At 36.7% G+C, this 25,640-nt stretch overlaps 2 protein-coding genes across 2 annotated transcripts; both read right to left on the minus strand.

The window, feature by feature from the left end:
* Positions 1 to 7,460: 7,460 nt before the first annotated feature.
* On the minus strand, positions 7,461 to 8,396 carry LOC114632777 (olfactory receptor 52E2-like). Its single transcript, XM_028781389.1, has one exon. It carries the CDS (start codon positions 8,394 to 8,396, stop codon positions 7,461 to 7,463), a length of 936 nt encoding a protein of 311 aa, XP_028637222.1.
* A 6,654-nt stretch (positions 8,397 to 15,050) lies between these two features.
* On the minus strand, positions 15,051 to 16,034 carry LOC114632813 (olfactory receptor 52D1-like). Its single transcript, XM_028781419.1, has one exon. The coding sequence runs from the start codon at positions 16,032 to 16,034 to the stop codon at positions 15,051 to 15,053; it is 984 nt and encodes a 327-aa protein (XP_028637252.1).
* Between the last annotated feature and the right edge of the window lie 9,606 nt (positions 16,035 to 25,640).

Genomic DNA, 25,640 nt, shown 5'->3' on the forward strand with positions numbered 1-25,640 from the left:
GAGAAATGAACCTGGAGGAAAGGGAAACTGGAGGGAGGAGTAGGAGGAGTGAAAGGAGCAGAGGTTGTGGTGGGGATGTATTGTATAAGAAAAAAATAAACAACAATAAAAATAAAACAAAATAAAATGTTTTCTAGATGGCTGTGACAGTTTGTAGTACCAAAAACAATGCAAAATTGTATTATTTTCTCCATGATTGTTACTCTGTCTTTCAGTGTATGGGTTTTTCATTGTGTTACATTATATTCTACTTTACATCATATTAAATTACATTCAAAACATGATTCTTCCACTACATTTGCTTACACTCTCAACAATTTTCATTTAACTTTCCACGTGTATATCATATATTTGATAGAATTTTACTACAATATTTAATTAGTAAAGTACTATTTTAAATAATATTAAATAATAATATTACTATTCCCTTTATAAAGACTCATATTTCATTAATTCATCCTCTGTGTGTTACTCACATATGCCTACAGAGAGCTGAGCCTAAGTAGTAGCACAAGCCATGACATCGTGAACCACGGTAGCTCAGAATCATCTTATCTATAGGAGCAAATACGGATCCTGCCTGCAATAAGTCTAATAAAGAAGCCCACATACTCAACACTTCATGAAATTCTAAGAAATAGACCAAGGTAACCCACTGTTCTTCCCTTCACTTCACATGGGCAATTTGTCCAAATGAAGATAGCTGGGAGAAGCAAGCACAGGAAAGTGAGGTTGGTTAACACTAGAATGAAGAAATCTCTGTTTTATATGATTTATAACACCTTATTCCTCCACTCTGCCTTCCTTCACCCTCTTCTTCTCCTTCTCCTCCCTCCTTGACTCCCTATTTCCCTCTCCCTCAATCTAAAAGAAGAGATAGACATATAGGATTAAAGTAAAAACTAGGATGAGACAGAGAAATATTGTTGTGGATTTGGTTTATTGCTTGCATTATATTAATTGGGTTCCCAAAATTACACAGGAATTCATACAACTACACATAAGACACCAAAAGGGTTTCTGTCTCCAATTGGTTTTCATTGGTAAATAAAGTTGCCAGCTGCCAATGACTCTGGGCAGGGAGACAGAGGTGGGACTTTAGGATTTGTGGACAAGGGGACCAAGAAAGAAGCAGAATTGCCATGCCAAGAGAGAAATAAGATTCAGGCTTGAGAACTGCAGAAGAGAAAGCATACAATCATGTAAGAGCTGTGGAAGAGTGGCCCCAGCCCTCTCACCCCAAATTGGGTGTAGGGTAGCAAAGGTGGAATACAGATTTTAGTAAGTTATAATTGAGGAGTATCAAAGGGGAGGCATTATCAACGTGGAAGTTTGGGAATGGCCCAACCATTGAGCTTTTTAAAGCATATTAAATATAAGTGTGTGTATGTGTATGTATGTGTGTGTGTTTGTGTGTGTGTGTCTTTTATTTGAGAATCCAGAGCATTGGGGCGGGTATCTAGGAACTCACGCTGCCGCCCACGGAAATTAGAGCAGATTAATCTTCTACAGCAACAGGATATAGGAATAAGAAGGGAAGTAGAAGTGTAGAAGAAGAAAAGAGGGGCCGGATACGAGAGGGAGAGAAAAAATACCTCAGCTAAGAGAGTAAAAGCTAGCTTAAAGAACATTTTGATGTTGTTCTTAAGTATCTCCTTTCTGGTAAATTCTGTACACAAACATATTTCTGAAATCTACATACTCCCTACACTGGATTTTTTTAAATCAAATTCATAAGTCTGTACTTGGCACTCTTTCTCTGAATGCCTTGTTGTTACTATTCTTGAGGAGGAATCTATACCTAATAAACAATCATCATTGGGAGTGGATACCATCATTTACACCATTCATTAAATTCCCTTTGTAGGTTCTTGTTTTGAAAATACAAGTGCCGTAGCCTGTCCCAGTAAGGATATGAGGCAGGATCTCTCTATGCCATGAAATAGAAAATGTCAAGTGGCCACAGTCAACCGTGTTCACCTGAAAGAGGCTGGGAATGGAAGAAGGGACAGGAGGGTGGGAAGAGATGAAGCCAGGACAAAGGTCTCTGATCGAGGCTCAGTGCTTTAATGTTCATCTTTCAATTTAAAGGGGAAGCCCCACCTCCACCACTGAACCCCTTCTTGCTTCAGCCCAGAGTGGGCAAGGGAAATCCATCCTTAATTGCAGACCTGAGGTGTCTCAAGGCAAGCTCAGCAGGCGATCTATTCATCTCAGCTCCTGTACCAGGTCTTGAGTCCGGCAAGGTGGTTAACACCTGAGTCCTATTGTTTTGGTCTGCTGTGGTAAACAAGGTCTCTCAGGCTTGCTCAAGGCTGGGGGAAGGGCAGAAATTCAACTGCATGGAGTTTCTAACCATGAGACAAAAGTCTAATTAATATCCTTGTCTATGGCATGTTTCATGGCAAACTCACCTCCAGCTGGAGTAGGTCGAGAGACCTTTCATGTAGCTACTAAAAGGAAGAGATCTTTATAATATCACTATATAGAGTCCTTGGGGACTGTTAAAGTCAGTTCAAACCTGTTTCAGCCCCCAGGATTAACACCACAGAGTCCCTTAGGAAAGATTATACTTTCTTCATCAAGGACAGATAGATCAATACTGAGTGGAAAGTCTTTCTGTTCACTTCTCTCCAAACAGGTGGTAAAGCTCAAAAGTGAGAAGTGCTAATACTAATACTAATACTAATACTACTAATATTAATACTAATACTAATACTAATACTAATACTAATACTAATACTAATACTAACGTATTCTATCTAAACTCCACCAAAGCCTCTAACACTTAACCCAAGATGGTTTCAGAAGACTTGGACGCCAGACTCCTAGAACATACAGCCTGGATTGTATGCAAACAAACGCAGAAGACTAAACAGGACGCCCTGAGTCAAATGACTTGGCTAAATCAAGGTAAGTCATTTCTCATGTCACGGGTATCCATTCCACAGAGAAAAAGCCCTGTGTCTACTGTGCTTGGAAGCCAAACTGACTTCACCCAAGAGACTATGGAGACCATGGGAACTGTTGGCTAGTGGACTCTGTAATTTTTTTAAATAATATATAACTGGTAGATTATTGTTTACTCTTTTTCAGACTTCTGACTACATTGACAGCTAAGTTTTCACAGATATTATCTGTTACCTCATTACCTAAACTCAGTTGCCATCAATTAAATGCTTCATATTTCCTTTTCTTACTATGCCACTGTCCTAAATTATCTGGGTTCCTATAAACTCTAATAAAACATTCCATTATACGATCCAACAAAGGTTCATCTTAAAGACAGTTTATGTTGTTAACTCATGCTGTTATCTGTTTTGTAAACTTATAAGCTACAGGAAACCCACTCAGATCTACCTCTCGTGGACCAAATAGATGCCATCCAGATAAGTACATCTGCCTAAAGTTCCCATTTACTACCTATAACAAAGGGTGGAATCCTTCTGGGTTTCAAGTGTACATCTTAGAAAAAATTCTTTCTCCTAAATGTAATCTTATTCCCTACATCTTGTCAAGTCCAGGCGCTTCCAGAACAGCTCCAGAGAAGCAACCTCCAGATGCTCCATCTCCTGCCACACACACAGCTGCTTCTACTGGACATGTTCCTTCTGACCTATCCTCAGATGGCTCACTCCATAGACCCTGGACATCAGAAAAGAGCCAGCTCTCCTAAGACCACCGGACAAACATCCCCTATACCCATTCTTGTAGGTTCCCCCTAAAGACACATTGCCCTCAATGCCAGCAGGAAGTAGCCAGATTTCAAAACGACCCTATTCCTGCTTCACCGTCACCTCTTTCTAATTTTTCTTTTTTAATTAAACCAAAATGGGGGAATGTTAGTATTCTGTCTAAACTCCACCTCCACAGTTACCTGGCAGCAGCCAGGTATGCTCCTCCCCACAGTTACCTGGAACAGGCAGGTAGGCCTGCTCACTATAAAAGGGGCTGCCCGCCCCCTCCTCACGCTCTTGTTCCTCTTGCTCCCCTCCACCTCATGCCTGCAAGTTGCCCTCTCCCCTCCCCCCTTCCCTTCCCCTTCTCTCCACATGGTCATGGCTGGCCTCTACTCCTCTACCTCTATGCTCTCTCTCTCTCCTCTCGCTCTCTTCCTTCTACCCTGAATAGACTTCCCCTCGTGGAACCATCTGGTCTGCTGTGGTCTGTTCCAAGCTAAGCATCAAAAATCTAACACTAAGAGCTACCACAAAGAGCAGCTATGTGAGGATGGTAGTCTTCCTGAGAAATTTTCTCATTTGCTAAGAAATCTTAATTATGTCAAGACTAACAACTCACATGCTTCTCTGACTTTCCACATTCATGTCTTAGCGTTCACCAACATTCACTAAGACAGCAGTTCTCTACCTGTGGGTCATGATCATCAGAAAATACATGTTTCCAATGGTCTTAGGAACTAAGACATTGCTCAGTAGCAAAATTACAGATATTTAGCAGCAATAGAAATACATTTATGGTTGGAAATTTCTGTGAAAACCTGTTGTTAAAGCTTCTCATAATAAATGAATTTTAAATTTGGTTGTTAAGCCATGGAAACTTAAAATGGGACATATCACAGTAATTTACATTATGTAATAATATTTTCATTACATAATTTCCCACATTGTTTGTATAACACTCCTATATGCAACATATAGACACACACTAGTCTTTTATTACAGATATGTACAAATACTTTAAAACTAGAAGTGAAGTTTATATGAGTTCATGTTTAAGAACCTGTTTTTATGTACATATTTACTCAACAAAGAATGATATGGTAAACAAAACTAATGTGGAAAAGATAAAGGTATATAATAGCTGAAAATAAGAGTTGAGAAAGGAAGAATTTAATGTGAACCAGAAAAAGCAGGGGTGGAAGAGAAGCAAGGACCTGTGTTCCATGTCTCTAACGAGGGAGTTTGACTATTTACTTAGACTACACATTAAAAAACATTATAGAAGACCAACAAAATATAATGTTTAATTTGAAAAAATAGTATAGTATAGTATAGTATACTAAAGTAAAGAATAGAGTGCGTTTTGGTATCACAAAAGTTCAGTACTATTATGTAGTAAATAGGTAAATTAACATTTTTATCCTTTCATATCAAGAACAATACTAGGAATGAAGCATGAATGATATCTTTCAAGACTGATACAAGGTTAAGTGAAAAAAAACTGTTTTAAAAAGATGATGACTGACTTTTACACTCGTAATCAAAACCTCCATTTCATATGTCACTTTTGCAGATACTCAACTTCATTTTTTGTACTTCTGTTTAAATTTTATTCACATCATTTTATATAACAATATTATTTAAGTGAACTTTAAAAAATAAAAAGAAAATATGAACAAAAATGACATATATGAACTTATATCTATAAACTTATCAATAACTAATTCTGAAAGTTTCCTCTGTTCTCGTGAAGACATACACCCTTAAAGAGTTACCATTTTATTCTTTTCAGTTAACAGATTACAAAGAAACCTCATATGAATCTGATTTTATTAATGTATCATAATATGTTGTTTAGTTTATAATATACAACCACTACATTATCATATGCTACTATATATTTTCAGCAAGTTATAATTAATTGCATTAAAATATATAATAAAACTATACAATTGTAGTTATATGTAAATATTTATACATTTGTACTATAAGGTTTAATTAGACTTTTTAACTTTATGCATGTGACTGCTTTGTTACATGTTGGTATGTGCATGTGTACTGCTCGTGTACCTGGCACATGTGTTATTAAGAAAGGGGTTTGGGTCCCCTAGAACTGAGCATAAGGGTACTTGAAAATGACCAAGTGGGTTTCAGGAACCAAAACCAGGTCTTTTGCCAAAGTAACAAATGCTCTTAACTTCTGAGTCATCTCTCCAGCCAAAGGGTAACCTTTTTATAATATTAACCCAAATTATCTTATTACATTTGTATCTTCAGCAACAAAAGTAAAACCTTAGAGTTTACTCATTCGTGAGTGGGAATGTGAGTTACTTGAGAGATTGTCTGTCTGACATTGACGAACACCTCGGTTCAGTCTCTACCCCCACATAAATTAAGCCTGGTAATAAGAAAATGTCAGCACTCAGAAGGCTGACAGGAGAAGACAAGATGCTCACTGTCATGCTCAGCTATATAGTATATAATTAAGCCATTTGCTCACGAGTTCATTGTTAGAAAGAAACCCTTTATTCTGTAGCTTGTATGCATAGTTTTTAATTAAAACTCAATATTTATGATATACTAATATGTGGGAATTTATTCTGATATAAATATGTCTTTTTAGAAAAAAAGTTTAAAGAACAAATAAAAAGAGGCCAGTGCCAGAAAACAAATAACATGGTTATGAAATTGAAATTAAAAAAAAAAACTAGTTACATAGGTATATTGGTATTATAACGAGTTTTTTTTTAAAAAAGTTAGCTTGTAGCTACAAAATAAGAGGAATATTAAAGGTATTGACAAATTTAATTTGAAGGAACTCTAACATAGGGAGAATGAGGCAAACGACAAAACAGCATATGACAACTTCTAGGATCTCTGTTGTTTGCATTACAACTTCAGAAGACATTAATAGAAGAAAAGCTCACTAGTATAGAAAAGAAACAAAGAAAACTGATAGTACAGGTAATGATGCCAGCAGCTGCCGAGATTGATCTGTATTTAAAGCAGGATATAATATCAGTAGAACATTTTGCATTAAATCCCTCATGCTTCGGTTGGAGAGATGGCTTGTGGGTTAAGAGTACTTGTTTCTCTTGCAGGGGATCAGGTAAGAGTCCTAAGGTTTCCAGCATCCACTTGGAAGATAATCATTTGCAATTTCAGTTCTAGGAAATCTGATGCCCTCTCCTGACATCGATAGATACTGCCTACATGTGATGCACACACAGACATGCAAGCAAAATACTCTTACTCATAAAATATACAATAAATAAATTGATTGCTTAAATTACTCATAATTAATCTATGAGAAGTAGCAAGACTACATTTTTAAAATAAATTACAGAGAAAAATTAAAATATATATTAAAGAAAGAACATTATGATGTGCAGTCTTTGTTTAAATATTAAACTCATGTAAGCAATGTTGGGACACAGGGTAAAATAACTACAGAATTTATTTTCCAATAAGATGAGAACAAATAGATGAGTGGAAAAATGCAATCAGCTTCTGCAGGTCAGGAAGAGCTCCCTTCATGTAAATGTAAATAATGTGCTTTGTCCATAAAAATCAATATATATTTGTGCATGAGTTGACATATATGAATATATTTACCACATGAATTGGACAATAATGCTTGGTGTATACAAACTCAAAACACATTCTAAACTTAAAAAACACACAAGAGAACAAAAAATGTTTACATTTACATAATACAAGTTGTCCCTCTGTCATGTCATCTGATAAGTACTTTATTTATATATGCACATATTTTTTTTCTTATTTTTGTAACAATATTTTCTTCACGCGGTCATAGATTTGTTTGGTTCTCACCCCATATATGACAGGATTGAGCATTGGTGGCACTACCACATAAAGGTTGGCCAGGAGTATGTGTATATAGCGAGGCACGTTCCTACCGAAGCGATGGGTCATGAAGGAAAAGAGGGCTGGTGTGTAGAAGGCAAGGATGACACAGACATGAGAACCACAAGTGCTGAGGGACTTAATTCGGGCTTCCTGAGAAGGGAGACGGAAAACTGCACGGAGTATCTGTGCATAAGAAAGAGCAATGGCTATAATGTCAAAAACCAGGATTGAAATAGCACCCAATCCATAGATTATATTGACCTTGATACTGGCACAAGACAGACGAGCAAGACCCATGTGCTCACAGTAGGTGTGAGGAATGACATTATTCCCACAGAAGGGCAATCGTAGTATGAGAAATACAAATGGGATAACAGAAAGAAATGATCTCACTAGCACACCCAGACCAATCATGGAAACAGCCTTGTTGGTGAGGATGGTGCTATATCGAAGTGGGTTGCAGATGGCCACATAGCGGTCATAAGCCATGGCCAAGAGGACTGCTGACTCCATGCCTGTGAAGTTGTGGATAAAAAACATCTGTGTGAGGCAGGCACCAAAGAATATTACCCTGAAGCTAAACCAGAAGATCCCAAGCATCTTAGGGATAGTTGCTGTTGAAAGGCCCAAGTCAATGGTAGCTAACATGGCCAGAAAATAGAACATGGGCTGGTGGAGGCTGCTCTCAGTCTTAATCACCAACAAGATAGTGAAGTTCCCAATGAGAGCAATCAGATACACAGCACAGAAGGGAAAGCCAATCCAGGTGTGGTGAGACTCTAGTCCTGGGATCCCCAGCAATAGGAAAGAAGAAGGGTGAAACTCGGTATCATTGGAAAGGAGCATACTGCTTGGTCATATCTAAGTTCATGGTCCTTAGGAATAAACACTCAACAGTCTTCAGGGTTGCAGGTCAAAATCTGTGGAGTTAGAGACCTAATGTAAGAAGATTATACTAACTGTACGTGTTCTGTGCTTCAATATAAACATACAATTCAAAGCATCTATGTAAAGAACAATATATAAAAGCAAATTTATGGTGGCTTCAACAGAAGTTATGCCATGAATCAAGATAAAATTTGTCATAATATATTCCTTTTAGTGCCTTTCTCTATTAATTTGCATTGTTTTTGTTATTGATATTGTGGAAAAGGCTTGATTTAGCAGACTCCTATTATATATTCTATCATCATAGCCAACAGAATTTTTTTCCACTTTGACAGGGAAGGTTCTCTAGTAAGGATTAATTTCTAGCTGTTAACACAGAAAAAAATTATGTTCTCAATGCAGTTTATTGAAATGTTATCTTAACCATTAAAAAATCATTTAAAGGCTTCGAATTGACTGATTTGTCAGTATGTTTACTATAATTTCAAAATTATGGTGTAATACAATCAAAGTAATTGTATCAACTAGCTCTATTAAGGTAGTGTGTATCATGTGAAATGTTATCTCAAAACTTGTACAAATAACATAATCCTTATAAACATTTATAGATATCTTATATAGTTAGTCCTACCTTTTATAAAGGGAACAGACATCACATTTTGTTGAATTTTTCAAATGTTCAGTGTCTATAGTTTTTAGTTAGGGAGAAATGAAAGGAAATAGTGAATTAAAATAGAGAATAAAAGGAAGCAATAATTATCACATTGTATTAATTGTATCACATTACAAAGCTTCCCACAAGTGTGTATATGCATACATTTATGTTTATACATATACATACATTCTGAACTTGTGTCTATTCAAATAATAGGTATCAGTAAATTTCTCTTAAATCCAAGACAATCAAGATTTTAAAATTGTCCAAAATGTGTCACTATGAGGATAAGAACTAAGGTATACACTAGCAGACATAAATAATGGCAATGAACACACTGGGTGGGTTGGTAGATGGCTCCATAAATAGGTAGCTACAGAGCAGTATGACATAGGTGGGGAAATGGAGAACTCCTTTCTAGAAAATCAAACACTTCAACAGAAGGAAAGACAGGGACAAGGGATATTTGTTGTCTTGAACTCACTAGAAGTTCCGTCAGATAGAGTTTTTTTTTTTCTGTAAGGTTGGCCTTAGAATGGGATAGAGAACATTTTTTAAAGGCATAACACTTGTTACATAGGAGCTAAAGCAGGATTCTACCAGTAAAGTGAAGTCTACTTATTTATTATTTATTTACAATGATGTGTTTTTGTAAAGTAAAACTTTCTGTACTTCTAAATCACACTGGTGGCAATAAAAAGACAGCTAATAGGCTCTAAAAGCTAACTTTTCCTCTTTGCTGGTGTACCCAATTATAAAAAACTGTTAATAAATAAGAAAATGGTTTTTTTTTAATATGCTTAATGCACACAATTTATTTTTATTTAATCTTACTTGTAAAGGATACATAAAATGTTAAATCATAGAAATCATTGGAATACTGATAATTTAAGAAAATATGTAAAAAATATGTATCACCATGAAATTTATATTTAATGATACATCTAAGAAGTTGATTAAATAGACAGCACATCAAAGAGATGTAACTTGAAGAAATACATAGAACACTGAAATTCAACAGCTCTCTTAAATGACTATTATTCATTGCACTAACCAGGTCAGAAACCTAAGCAACAGTTTCTTTGTCTTCATACATCTTAAAGAATACAGGTGATATCCCAATGTGTTTAAGAACAATGCATTTATCTCTACACAAATGGGACTAGTTCAAATCATTACTATATTATGTTGAAATCCTATTTCCTGAGAAGTCTAAAGAAACATAAACTGTCAACCATGAAATTTGTACAACTACATTTTCATTTTTGTCTCCCTTTCCTGTATAAAATTGAAATAACAAGGAAGAATGGTTCAAAATGGCTTGCAACAATTATTTTAATGCATCTGAAAATACATTCTGTCTATCATTCTTTATATATTAAGAGGTTAATTTTTGTAAAAAAATGCATAGAAATGATTTATACTGGAACACAAGTGACTTTGAAAATATATCTTTTGTCTCCTGATTCTCTCTCTCTCTCTCTCTCTCTCTCTCTCTCTCTGTGTGTGTGTGTGTGTGTGTGTGTGTGTGTGTGTGTGTTCATTCCTAAGTCTATAGAACTCATCTGAGAGGTGGAAGACAAAACACACTCACCAGGCTTGGCAACAGGACGAAGCCCTGTCTCCTTTCCTCACTGGCTTCCATCTTTATTAAGAATCTACTCTTTCCAGGAGAGACACTTAGACTGGAATATTCCCCAGAGATGATTTTGTGAAGGACAGAATGTCTCTGAGGAGTCCATTTTCTAGCCTAGCCCTTATACAGGAGTATGTTTAAATTGTTTAGGTCGAAGTGCAAAACATGTACAGTTGGACAATTTTTGCTTCTAGCAAAATCAAGAAAGAGAAATAAAAGGGACATGGCAGAAGATAGTTTCTGGATGCCTTTTCCAATAGAAACATCCAATTAAAAACTACTATGGACAATACTCTTCTAAGAGAATGCTAATTTACACAGAATTTACAGTAACCTTATGAGGCACGAAGTAAGATCACACAATGAAAAGTTTCATTACCATCTGACCATCATAAGAAAGATGCCATGGCCTCAGAGTTGTCTCATAAGAAATAGAAGAGGCAAAGAAAATGTAACTAAGCTTTTCAAAGGTCATTTGTTACAACAGGCTAAGCTTTTAGCATGTTATGCTCACATGAGTAGTCCAGGCATAAGAGGCTGATTCTTTCTATCCACATATAGGAAGTAAAAATGTGAACTTATTAAAATCTACAGACAGAAAGAAAACTGATGATTACAAGAGGCTAGATCCTGAAAGATACAAGAAACGAAGCTTTTTTAATTATGAAAAAATGAATAATTTTATTTTGCATTAACAATATCTTGTACTAGCTGTAGAGAAATACATATTCATTAAGGAGATTACATTTTGTTTAAGAAGTTATATTTTTTCCATTTTATTATTGTTCTGCAGTTTTATTCATTTACAGAATGAATTGTTCTCATTTTCATTCTCCGTCCCCTTCCCTCATTCACATTTCCCACTGGAACTTTTCTTAATCAGTTCCCCTCCGACTTTCTTGTCTTGTTTTTGTATATGGCACACTGATCTTAATTATAGTTCCTTCCTTGAACTTAGGTGGAAAATTATCTAGCAGAACAAGGGCAAGTTATCTGAGGCTACATACCTGAAGAAAGTGACCCCTCAGAAAGTAGTAGGTGCAAATATCTCTTCTATGAGAAATGTAGGTCTCATAGTTGCTTCCTTTATTCATAATAAAGTGTTGATGGGTCTAGTATTTCTTTTTCAACTTGACCAGGGGTCTTTTCCCCTCCCTCCTCTCCTCCAGGCCCCTCCACTCCATCTTCTCTCCCACCCCATGCCAGACCCCCATCTACTTACCCTTCCGTTGATTCTTTTCAGAAAAGTCTGGCCTCCCATGAATATCAACTAGTCATGGCATATAAAGTTGCAGTAAGACCAGGCACCTCCTCTATTATTAAGGCTGGATGAGGAAACAAAGGAGAAAAGCATCTCAAATGCAGAGTTAGAGAGTCAGAGTCATGAAACCAAGTCAGAGTCAGTCTCTGTTCCTACTGTTAGTAGTTTCACAAGAATCAACCTACCGAACTGTAACATATGCCTAGGGCCTAGACCAGTCATATGCTGGGAGTTCAGTCTCTGTGAATATCTATGAGCCCAGGTTAGTTAATTCTGTAGGTTTCTTGTACTGTGCTTGACCCATCTGGCTCCTATAATACTATAATCTTCCCTTCCCTTCTTCTGCAGGATTTCCCAGATTCTGCCTTATGGCTGTGGGGCTCTGTACCTTCTGCATCTACTTCCATCAGTTGCTGGGTGAAGCCTCTCTGATGACAATTAATTAGGCTAGGCATCAATTTGAGAGTATAGGAGAATATCATTAGGAATCATTTGTTGACATTTATTTATTTATTTATTTATTTATTTATTTAGGGTCTCCAGCCTGTGGGTCCTTGCCAACCAAGCAGTATCAGGGTAGGACTCGCCCTCATGGCATGGGTCTCAAGTTGGACTAGTCATTTGTTGGCCATTCCCACAATTTCTACACCACTTTTACCCTAGCATATCTTGTAGGAAAGACAAACTGTAGGTCAAGGTTTTTGTGGCTAGGGTAGTGTCCCAATCCCTCTGCTGCCAGTCTTGCTCTGGTAAAGAGAATGGCCAGTTCAGGCTTCTTATCCCCCATTATAAGAGTCTTAGCTAGGACCACCCTCATAGATCCTGGGAATTTCCATTGCACTAGATTTCTAGCTCATCTCAGGGATGCCACCCCCACCCAACCACAATTCCAGTTGTCTCTGGAAATCTTGTCTTCTGCAAATCTTGTGAAGATTACCAGGGTAGAAATAAGTTCATTATTGCAACAAGAATATCAAATTGAGAAGATATCATGATTTGTTGCACATATCCCCATCTTGGCTTTTATTTTTGCTCTACCTCCTCTTCCACAATAATCTCTGTCCATGGGCAGAGTCTTACAGCAATCACAACTGCATTCAAGCACACCACCATTGCCAATTCTCAGCATTTTGGCCAATTATATGTTTAGCCACTGACTACTGTAGAAAAAAAAGGCCTTGGTGAAGGCTGCAATGAGTGCTAATCTTTGGACATAAAGTAAGAATATAGAAGGAAATTTCACAACATATTCTTGTCTATTTAGCAACACAATAGTAGTAGGCTTCCCCTTTAGAGCCGATGATTCTCAACCCTCTGCCTTTAACCAAATTTACAAGACCACGCATGAGATCCCTCTTGTGGAACAGACAGATTGCAAAACCAATAAGAAAGCATCTGGTTAACCCCATAATAACTATGCCAATATAAGGCTAGAGGTCACCTCTTGCCTATTAGGTCATTCATTATTATACCTCCCACAGTTCAGTCCTAATCAGAACTGAATAATAACATTAATGCCTTTCTCTCCAAGCAACTGGAATAGTATATTCTGGGAGTGTGAAGGATAGCTGATATGGAGGAATTTTCCAGCTCAGCACATGCATGTTTTCTCTATGACCTGTGACCATGGTGTGGTATGATCAGCAATAAGAGCTTATCAGCAAGCTACAATGAACAATTAAGATTAATGAAAGGAAGCCACACTATTTGGGGGGATTTGAGAAACTCCCTGACCAAGCTGAGCATTGCTATTTTTTTCTATAATTTATGACAGAAGAAGACACAAACCTCATTCCTAACCCAGAAGCTATCTCCAATTGATAACCACTTGCAAATGAAAAATTAGTTTTCTCCAACCAAGTATTACCAGGAATACAAATTACTTTCTTTTAGAGTGTTAGATGTATATTTAAGTTATTATTTTCTTTTTTATTTATTCTGTTATACAAAACATCCCAACAGCACCAATCCCTGACATTATTAATGATATTCTGTTATGTTTACAGACAGGAGCCTAGCATAAATGTCCTGAGAGGCTCTAACCAGCATATGACTGTAACAGATACAGATACCCATAACCAAACATAGACGAAGGACAGGAATCCTTATGAAAAAGTTGAGGGAAAGATGGAAGGCCCTGAAGGGGATGAGAATCCCATAGGAAGACTAAAATAGTCAACTAACGTTGACCCCTGGTATCTCTCAGAGACAGAGTCCACAACCAAGGAACATACACAGGCTGGAACAAGGCCCCTGGAACATATGTAGCAGATGTATAGATCAGTCTCCATCTGGGTACCCCAACTACTTGAGTGGGGCTCTCCCTAAAGCTGTAGCCTGATTGGTATCTGTTTCCCAACAGGGCGCCATTATCTGGCCTCAGTGTGAGAGGATGTTTTTAATCTGGCAGAGACTTGGTGCTCCAGGTAAGACAATACCCACCCTCTCAGAGGAGAAAGAAAGGATGGATGAGGGAGGGAGTCTGTGAAGGAGTAACTAAGAGGAGGGCAACATTTGAAATATAAATAAATATAGATAAATAGAATGGATGATAAATGAATTCTTCTCAAAAACTAGTAAAAGAATAATACTGAGTAAATGAGAAATAACAACAACAGGGTATGAACAGCTATGGAGTGTTGCAAAATAGCCAATGAAAAGTACACTCATTGTACTTCATAATCTTCTGCTTTTAAATAAACCCAATTTCTATATAAATATAGACACATCTCTTGTAGTGAGGATGTAGGCGTTATGATAAATGAACCATTTAAACACTGTGCATTGCAATCATAGCAATTAAACTGAAATAATTTTATAGGAGAATAGTGAGAGTGTCACTGTAGAGAAATCCTTTCTTATTTGAGAAAGAGGTATGAAATTCACATAAATAACTCAAATTTTATCTATTTTTAGCACACAACTATGTTCTTTAAGACACATTCAACTGCAAAACAATTTGAATCTTATAAAAATATTTTAAAATGAAGAAAATAAAGAGCTCATGTTCTTTATTATGTAAAAGAACATACTTAGATTTCACTCAGCAACAAAATAAATTCAGTTTGTGTGCTTTGAAAACCTGAAAACTTTGAGGAATCTGTTTCTTATCTTCTTGGTCCTCACACCATAAATAATGGGGTTCACCATGGGTGGCACAAGAAGATAGATGTTGGCTACAAATATATGCACCTGGGGAGCCACTTTGTGCCCAAACCTATGGGTGAGGAAGGAGAAGAAGGCTGGGGTATAGGACACTAAGATGACACAGACATGTGAGCCACAGGTGCCCAGAGTCTTGAGTCTGGCATCCTTGGAAGGAAGGTGGAAGACTGTGTTGAGTATGAGAACATAAGAGCAAATGATCAATATGAAGTCCACCCCACCAGTAAGGAAGGCAACAATGAGGCTGTAAGCTCTGCGGATGCTTGTCTCAGCACAGGCAATCTTGATGAGGGCCATGAATTCACAGTAGGTGTGGGAAATTATATTTGTCTTGCAGTAGGGAAGCCAACGTAACAAAAAAGGATGAGGACTGAGAAGGGCTATTCCCCGAAGGACAACAGCTAGACCTATCCCGCCAGTTAGAGTGCGTGTCAAAATAGCTGAGTGTCTTAATGGGTTACAAATCGCTACATAACGGTCAAACGCCATGGCCAAGAAAAAGCCAGACTCCATGGTTGAGCAAGAGTGAATCAGGAAGATCTGAGTGAGGCAAGCTTCAAAGCGAATCTCTCCATCATGAAACCAGAAGAGACTGAGAAGTTTGGGAACAGCTGTAGTGCACACCACGAGGTCGGCCACTGCCAACATGCAGAGGAAGAGGTACATTGGCTCATGGAGGCTGGCATCTGTCTTGATGATGAACAAAAGTGAGCTGTTTCCGACCAATGCTAAAACGTAGACCATGCAAAAGGGAATAGAGATCCAGATGTGTGCTGCTTCCAAACCAGGAATGCCAATGAGGATGAAGGTTGAGGGATGGACATCAGATTTATTGTAGACAGACATAATGACTGACAAATGTCTTAGATTCCTCCTCATGCATGGTTCCTATAAAAGGATCAAAAATAATTTCTACATCTAAAATTTCTTTATGCCAGATAAATTATACCTTTAAATGTATAGCATATAGATTATTTTTGTCACATAAAAGAATTACACATTACAGAATTACACTGCCTTTGAAAAGTCACCACTGTGATTAAAAATAGTTGATATCTGTAATGAGTTCTGCAGTCTTTTCTTTCTAATGGGATGCCCTGAACTCTTTGTTCTCCTCATCCACACAGACAACTTTCATAGTTTATATTTATGTATTAACGTTGCTTTATTTTCACTGCTATGTGGATTTCTGTTTTATAATGTGATTGATGTATAGATGCAAATGAGGAAGACATGTAAGTACAAAAACACATCTTTATATGATTGGAAATCATATTGTCTTCCAGTGAAAAGAATGTGAAACTTACTGAAAATTCAAGAATGAACAAGGCTTATGGTGTAAGGGAGTAAACATTTTTGATACAGAAAGCATTCTATGAGGGACTAGATAGAGGATTTGTGTTTGTTCTTTACTTTTCATTCTTTTAAAAAATAAATACTATCATTAATAGTGTCAGAGATTGGTGCTTGCCCAGGAGATGGGTCTCAAGTTGGGCCTGTTATTGGTTGGCCATTCCCTCATTCTCTTCTCTATCCCCCATTCCTGTATTTCTTGTAGAAAGGATAAATTTTGAGTTGAAAGTTTTGTGAGTGAGTTAGTGTCTCACTGGAATTCCTTCCTGGCTTCAGGATGTTCTTCTAGCTAGGCTGCCTTGTCTGTCCTTGGGAGAGGATATGCCTAGCCTCACAGAGATTTGATATACCAGAGATAGCCTCACACTAGTTCAGAGGAGAAGGGGAAGGGGCTTGGAGGAAGGATTGTGGGACTGGCATGGGGCAGTAAGTAAGATGTAAAGTGAGTATGTTAAACAAATATATTAATTAATTAATATTTACAAATGACCATATACATATACCTATGATATAGGAATGTCAATATGTGGGATCATCTGTCAATAGTAGTGGCTGAATGATCATGTAGACAGTTATTCATTTTTACTTGAGAACCATTGGACATAAAAGTACTAGTGGTCAGAAAAATATATATTAGCAGATAAACAAGGCAAGGTGTCATCCATGGTACTTCACTGACTTACATACTTTCATATTTGATCTTGCTAGGCAAGTTTTACAATAAGTTCATTAGAACATTATTTTAGTTACTGAAACTTCTTTTCATTTATCTGTGAGATAAGTTGATACCACAGGTATTCTTCTCTATCAAACTTTTGGTTCACAAATCATTCTTGCCGCATATGTTTCTGCATTGCTTAGTTTTCATGCCCATGCACCTGCTATAATTTGATGGTTATACTTGTCTAATTTTAAGCATTATTAGAACATAACTGTGAAAGTTGTGTCAGTCTCATGATAAATGAATTATTTTTAATTGCTTATAAACACAACTGATGCAACTCCTAAAATATCTACCATTATTGATAGCCTTGCATTTATGGGCTATTTATGTCAATAAAAATTAACAGTATTCAAAAGAATCAGGTTTATAATATGTGTCAACTTCAAATTGGAAAGATATAAAACACTTTACATCCCTTTTTAGATTTTAAATTTTACATACAAATTATGTGTTCACTTCCACTACCTGACTTTCAGGGAGCTTTGAAACAGGTATTCTTTTTTGATTATAGAAATAGCTGAATACCCAAGTCAACACAACTTTGTAATTTTTAAGCAATAAAATTTCTAGATGATGTCATATAGAGATTAGAACAAGAATATAAAGAAAAAAAAGATACTTGCACAGTTACTTAATTGTGTTATCCTGTTTCTAAACCTATCAGTGATTGACAATAAGGCGGTTGTTTTACTGAGAATATTGCATGTATGAACTAATAAATTTGCTCTACTTTCTTCTTGAATAGAGTCCTGGTAACTTTGTAAGTTTAAAAAGGTAGTAATGAAATGCCCTACAGTGGGGAGACGGAACTTGTAGAGCCCACCTTGAGTAGAAAGACAAGGCACCAAGTGGAGGGATGGAGTTGCCATCCCACAGTCAAAATCTCTGACCTAGAATTGATCTTGTCTGAAAGAACTTCAGGGACAAAAATGGAGAAGAGCCTGAGGAAAAGGAGGTCCAGTGACAGGCCCAAATTGGGATCCAGCTCAAGGGAAGGTCTCAAGGCCTGACACTATTACTGATGATATGATGTGCTTACAAACAGGGGCCTATCATGACTGCCCTCCAAAATACCCATCAAGCAGCTGAAAGCATCAGATTCAGATATTTACACCCAACCATTGGACAGAAGCTGTGACCCCTGTGGATGAATTAAGGGAAAACCTGAAGAAGATGAAAAGGAGAGCAACCCTATAGGAAGACCAGCAGTCTCAACTAACCTGGACCCCTGGGATTTCTCAGACACTGAGCCACCAACCAGGCAGCATACACTAGCTGATATGAGGCTCCCAACACATATACAGCAGAGGACTGCTGGGTCTGAACAGAGTCAGAGAAGATGTACCTAACGCTTGAAAGAGTTGGGGCCCCGGGGAGTGGGTAGGTCTGGTGGGATGGGGTGGGGGGATGGGACATCCTCTTGGAGACAGGGGGAGGAGGTGTGGGATGTAGAAGGTAGACCATGAGGGGGATAATGTCTGGACTGTAAAATAATATTGAAGAATAATAATGTTCTTTGACTATGTGGGTTTATTGTCTTGCTTGTTCCTTGACTATTTGCATCTATTGTATTGCTAGTTCCTAAACTTAGAACTGACCTTAATACTTGCATGTAATTAAAATGGTATAAAAGCAAAAAGAGTAGGGGGCATGGGATAGGGAGTTTCTGGGGGGGGATGGGGAAACTAACATTATTTAATTATATTGCTATAAATAGAAATGATGGGTATTTTGTGCATGCAATATTAAAACACGTTTCACTATTAATTTGATACGTGATGTTTAAAGTTCAATTGCTTAAAATTACATGAAGAAGCTCCTTCAAATTAAATTTTTTCTTTTTGAAACTAGACCATCACAAATGATATTCTGAACATTTAACCTGAGAAGAAAAAATGAACTAACCATGCTCTTTCAATCTTCTCCATCTCTACAATTATGATTATGTACATACCTGTTGCTTATATGATAGATATATTCTACACAGCACAAAACCAAGAGGGATCAATTGTCCCAAGAAATCTTATAGAAGCTCATGTACTTGACTGGATGCTGTGAGTAGAACCCAGGAATCTTCTATTTGAACCATATACACTTACCTGATCACATAATGAGAGTTATTGTGTATTCATCACCTCAGGACCAGTTCTGCAAGCACCAGGGTAAACATCTGCTAGGCTACAGTAAGTTGCGGTTTCTGCCTTAGCTTACTATGTTATGACTGAATGACATTTTGGACCATTTGCAGGTGCCTCAGGCTCCCATGACCAAGGAATGGGGGTGGCTTCCTTGTGGAGTCAAGAAAAATCAGAACCAAAGGTTGAAATTTGAAGATTTGAGGTCAGAGACAACTTTTAGATCTTTAGACTCACATCTTTCTTACAGGAGAATGAATAAAGAGTAGGCAGAGAGATTTCCTCCTCTGTCTCTGCAGACTTCCTCTCAGCAGCATTTTAAAATTGTTTGAATCTCAATACGTAATTCTAAATAAACATGAAATGAAAAGATAGAGACTCAGTCGTTTTTAATAAAAGCATTGTCTTGTTTCACTTCTGCTGCAATGATAAGATAGCCTGACCAAAAAAAAAAAAAATTAATGAAAAGAAGCCAAGCAAACAAAATACCGTTTAGGGGAGATGGCATTAATATCAGTTTACAATCCATTAGTGTGAGGAAGTCAAGAAATAAGTTTAAACAACTAGTCCCATCACATCCACACTTAAAAGCAGATAGAGAACAGATGCATGCATACCTCCTTGCTTGATTGTTTGTTCTTAGCCAGATTTCTCCACTTTATATAGCTCATGGCCCTTTTTAGGGAATGTTGCAATGCACAGCGGGCTGGGCCTTCCCACATCAATTACCTTAATTAAGATAATGGACTACACACATACTCACAGCCAGTCTGAGTTGGATAACATCTTTTCAGGTTATTCTAGCTTCTTTCAAGTTGACAAATAATCCTTACCATAACAAAAGTCAACCTTGCCAGTTTTGTTAGATGTAAAACTTGAAATCATACAAATTTATTATTGTACTAATTATATTCTTCATATATAATAAAGATAGATAGGCAGTAGATAGATAGATAGATAGATAGTAGATAGATAGTAGATAGATAGATAGATAGATAGATAGATAGATAATGATTCAAAGATTCCATTTTATAATAATTTAAAATCCAAATTAATATAGGCAGCTCATTCAAAGTAGTAAGAATATATAAAAATATGCCAAATTTTTCCTGTCCCCATATACATAATCTCAGAAGAAGGTGGGCAAAGTAACGTTCTTAAATTCTGGTTTAACTGCCTTTAAAGCTCATAATATACACAAAACGCATTGTACATTGTTATTCAGCCTTCTTCTCCCTCATCCTATCTTTCCCTGTAAAATAGTTCATCAATATAGTGCTGAGATGATGTAAAGTGTTCCCAAGAGCCAGAATTTTGTCACATGCTTGGTAAAATGTAACTTCATTAGTCAAGCTTCATATCTAATGATTTATAGCTCTTTGTGACATGAGTTATGAGCTAAAGCATCAATACATGTCCCCAAAGGAAGAGAAGTTTCCTTATGTGCACATGATGAGTGTTTTTAAATCTTTCTATCTATCTAGGGTCTGATGAATACATGAACAGAAAGTTCTCCATAAAATTTACAAGATGATCCTCCAAGACAGGATGGGGTGACTTGTAGTATGTGTCCTGTGATCAAATTGCAACTCCGAAGAGAAAATCCTCTAATGGGTCAGGCTTAAGTTACCAAACAAAACTTAGAGTGTTTCTCTTTGGATCATTTATTGGAGGACCCAGAGATTTAAAAATAAAATAAAATAAAATAAAATAAAATAAAATAAAATAAAATAAAATAAAATAAAATAAAATAAAATAAAATAAAATAAAATAAAATAAACTAGTGTCCTTGCTTTTGCTCTTCTACTAGAACTTTATTGTAAAGATCTATTGCTGGAGATACCACATATTTTGGTCATAGACTGTGGAGAAATGAAGCAGGTACTGACTTAACAACTTTCTCTCTTCTGCCTAGCTTACACTGTGCCAGAAGGTGATGTACAGGCCTATTTTGGAGAGGTATCATGAGTATTTTTACCCAGCTATTGTCCCTGCTAACTACAATATTGATCAGCCTGGCAATGTACATTCATTGGTTCAGTGGTGAAACAAATGTGATGAATAACCAATAGTTTTGTGGTTTATAAACTCCCACTCCACAGGTAGAAATTCATATTTGCAAACCCCACCAAGAACCCATGGCAGTGGTGCTCATATATTCTAGAGGAGAGCCTATTAATGCTATTTTACTGAATAAAAATAGTATCAAACTTCTTTTTAAATATTATCATTATACCTATAATTAGTGCAGCTCTCGTCGATCATTTTAGAAGCTTTCTATTGCAGCAGAAGAGTCAAGATGGACTGTGGGCCTAGTAAAAATCTAAATACCACTTTTCCGCTAAAGGAGTATAACAGTAAAATGACTCATAATAATATTCTGCTACACCCATAAATCAGTTCCTCACTCAGTCGTAATCAGAGAGACTTCTTTCAGTAGATGGGAACTAACACACAAAGCCACAACTGGACAATGTGTGCAGAGTGAGAGATTTTGGAACATTCAGTGCTAAATGAGATGTTTTCATCAAACCTTTCCCTTCAGGGCTTAGGAAGCTCTGAGGAAGAGAAGGCAGAAAGATTTATAAGAGTCAGAAATGATGGCTGCCATCAAGGAAATGGTGCCTTCCAGGCACAGCAGGACTGATGCACATATGAACTCACTGAAACATGGCCTGCACAAGTTCAAGCCAGACAGTCTCCCAGCACTGAGAAGGGGAAGTGGACATGAGCTCCCATCCCTAAGTATCTACCAGTTGGTATCTGCTCACAAAGGAAAACTTATTTTTTTTCCAATGGATTCTCACTGAATATTAACCACACTTAAGGGTACTCTCTAGGCCTGCAGAAAACAGACATCAAAATCAGTAGCAAATTTTCCCTAGATTTTTACTCATATTGGTTTGTTTGGACAGAAAACTTTGTCAGCTGTGCAACCAATAGATGTTTGTAGCCAGAGGATGCAAAGTGTTTCAAAATAGAAACACAAAGAAAGCAAACTGGTTGCAGATGTAGTGACAGCCATTACTTTGGAAAGATATGATTGCAAGGCAAACGTTTTATCAAAATATTCTTTATTAAACGATAAACAAAAAAGTACACCATCTAATGTAGTGAGAGCAGAAGCCAGGTGTGGGGAGAGCAAGAGTGGTAGTAAGATAAAGTCTCACAGATTTGTGAGTCACTATTTGGAATACATTAAAAATTTCTTTTGTTTATCACAGTCTTCTTTAGCAAATTGCTTCATCTCTCAAGAATGTACTCCAACTTCCTGAGAATATTTAAATGCTAACTACTCTGTTATCTCTTCTCTTAAAGTATTACTTTTCATTAACACTTTAAATAATGTTACACATTATTTAGATATATCAAACAACCCTGTTATACCAGTTATCACATCCCTTAGCTTTTGAAGCCATTACCACATACCTCAGAATTATCATTATTGCTTTGAAGCCATTTGTTGATACCTGAGTTGTTATTAAATCTCTGGATAAGTTGCTTTGATGTCTAAGAGCTAAGGAAACTTGAGTTTGTCTTTGATATTCAGATGATTCTCATGAGTTTACCTCAGCAGCAATATGTTAAATGATGGAAGCCAGACATGGAAACTCACCTATACCATGTGTTGTCCAAATGTTCTTTTAGAGAAGATACACTTACTTTGGAGTCATGTTCTGATGCCCATCTTTTTATTCTGCCACCTTCTGAACCAAACAGGTAAAACATAAAATTGTACTGCATTATATTATAAATGGGGGTTAACTGTGGTGCAAGAGCAAAGGGAAAGAGTTATGACAATAAGGGAGTAAACACACCAAGAAAGATTAACTGACTAACCTGTTCACATGTGATACACAAGGGAACCCTGAGGACTATAAAGCCTGTGGTTCATTCAGAGCCAATGAGATGGTATTGAAGCCATGAGTAACTAACTGTTCACTTATTAAAGACACTGAATGAGAATGAAGTAGCTTGAGAATAAACTTGCAACACCATAGCTACCCTGGTGAATCTACCAAATGTTCAACCAATTCAGCACATATTTGTCAAAATACAGAAATAGAGTGAACATTTTATCCCATTCAAAATGCAACTAGGATACTTAGACATAGAGCTATTTCAGAACTAGAAAAAAATATTAAAGGATGATTTCAGTGGCACAGTGAATCCACAAGAGTTACTTTTGTGACAGCTTCTGAATAATTCTCTATTGAATTTAATGTTCAAGGAGCTGCATTCAATAATACATTTTTCTCTCTTTTTTATAACAGTTTATTCTACTTCACTTCTACTGTTTGGAACTAGAGTATTCAGGATTGTCTAAAATGAGTATAATAAAGTCAATCTCATTCCAACCTTCAACTGTGGAATCATACTTTACACTAAATCAATGTCATTATAATTCTTCATGGGAGATGATTCTAAGTTATCCAAATGCAATACAGCTTTCATGTAAACCATAAGACAACAAAGTCTATGCTCCTAAGTAAATTTTGCATGTGAGTGAGTAGACAACCTCCTAGTTAAGCTCCTAAAGCGTTTACAGCCCACAGATATTTCTTTTATTCTTTATTCCTTCTTGTGTTTTGTTTGTCGTTTAATTTTAGCCTCGTTTTCTAAAAAAAGAAAAAGAAAAAAAGAAAGAAAATGAAAGAAAAAGAAAAGAAAAAACAGCTATTCTTTTGTAGCCCAAAGTGGACAGGAAATCACTATGAAATCAAAGTAAGCCCCAATATTACAATCTATCTTTATCAGCCTCCACAGTCGCAGTCCTACAGACACGAGTAATCAAGTCTGGCTCCATAGTTAACTTCTGCTCTCTATTTCTGTTCTATTTCTTCTTGGTAGTTATCCTAGCAAAACAGCTATTTGAGATTTTATTCATAAATCCAGATATATTTTTGCATCTATCTTTTTAATGTGGAGGGCTTAAATCCTTTTTACATTCCTGACTTGATAAGAGGCATTACCATTTTTTTATTTTATTGAAAATATTTTTTCATGCAACATTTTCTGATTATAATTTTCCCTTATCCAAATCCTCTAGGAACCTCCCCATAACCCTCCCACCTGAATCCACATTTTGGGGGGTCTTTTTTTGGTCTCTCCTTAGAAAATAAACAGGCATCTAAAAAATCATAATGAAATAATATAAAATAAAAGCAAATGAATTGGAATGTAACAAAACAAATAAACAGAAAAAAAGAGTCAAAAATATGCACAGGAAATACATACAGATGTAGAGGCACATGTTCTCACAAATGTGAAACCCATAAAAACCACAAAATTGGAAGCCATAAAATATGCACAAAAGACCTCTAAAACTAAAATAATAATAGTAACAACAATGATAATAAAACATAAAGAAAGAAAAAATAAAATAGAAAATGAATAAATAAATAAATATTCTGACTAAACATTATGAGACAAAAAAAAAACCCTCCAGAGATGACATTGACTTTGTTTTGTGTTGGCTATCTATTGTTGGGAACCGGGCCTGCTCTTAAGAGTAAGTTGTTTTGGGATCATTTTTCTCCTATCAAGCTGCCCCATTCAGTCTTGATATGAGGGTTTGTGCCTAATCCTATCATAACTTGTTATGCCATGTTCAGTTGATATCCCTGGGTGGCCTGCTCTTTTCTGAAGGGAAACAGAGAAGTGGATCTGGGGGGAAGAGAGATAAAGGGGAAACTGGGGGGAGTAGAAGGAGGAGAAACTGCTGTTGGGATGTATTATTGTGTGACAGAAGAATAAATAAAAAAGGAAAGAAAAATATATATCTGACACTTTAAAAGAAAGCAGTTTGTATTCCCACTAAGACTCTGTTGGAGAAAACTAATTTTTCAATTGCAAGTGGTTATTAATTGGGATAGTTTCTGGATTTGGTATGGGGTTTTGTGCCTACTTCTTCAGTCAGTAATGGGACTATATCTGTTTCAGACCCATGCTTTGTGCATGCTACCACAGTGTCTGTGAGTTTATATGTATGTTGGCCTTGCTGTTTAGAAGGGTTAATTCTTGTTTCCCTCCCATCTAGCTCTTACAGTCTTTCAACTTCCTCTTGCTCAAAGTTTCATGAGTGCTGAGGGGAGGATACGATGGAAACATCTGATTTAGGACTTAAGGTTTCAAGGTCTCTCAACTCTCCTAGCATTGTCTGGCTGTAAGTCTCTATATTTGCACCCTTCGACTGAAAAAGGAAGTGTTTAATGATGTCTGAGCAAGGGACTAATCTATGGGGGTGTCGTTTTATTAATTCATTCCTTTAGC

Source organism: Grammomys surdaster, unplaced genomic scaffold, assembly GCF_004785775.1.
Source record: "Grammomys surdaster isolate TR1022 unplaced genomic scaffold, NIH_TR_1.0 425, whole genome shotgun sequence".
NCBI lineage: Eukaryota > Metazoa > Chordata > Mammalia > Rodentia > Muridae > Grammomys > Grammomys surdaster.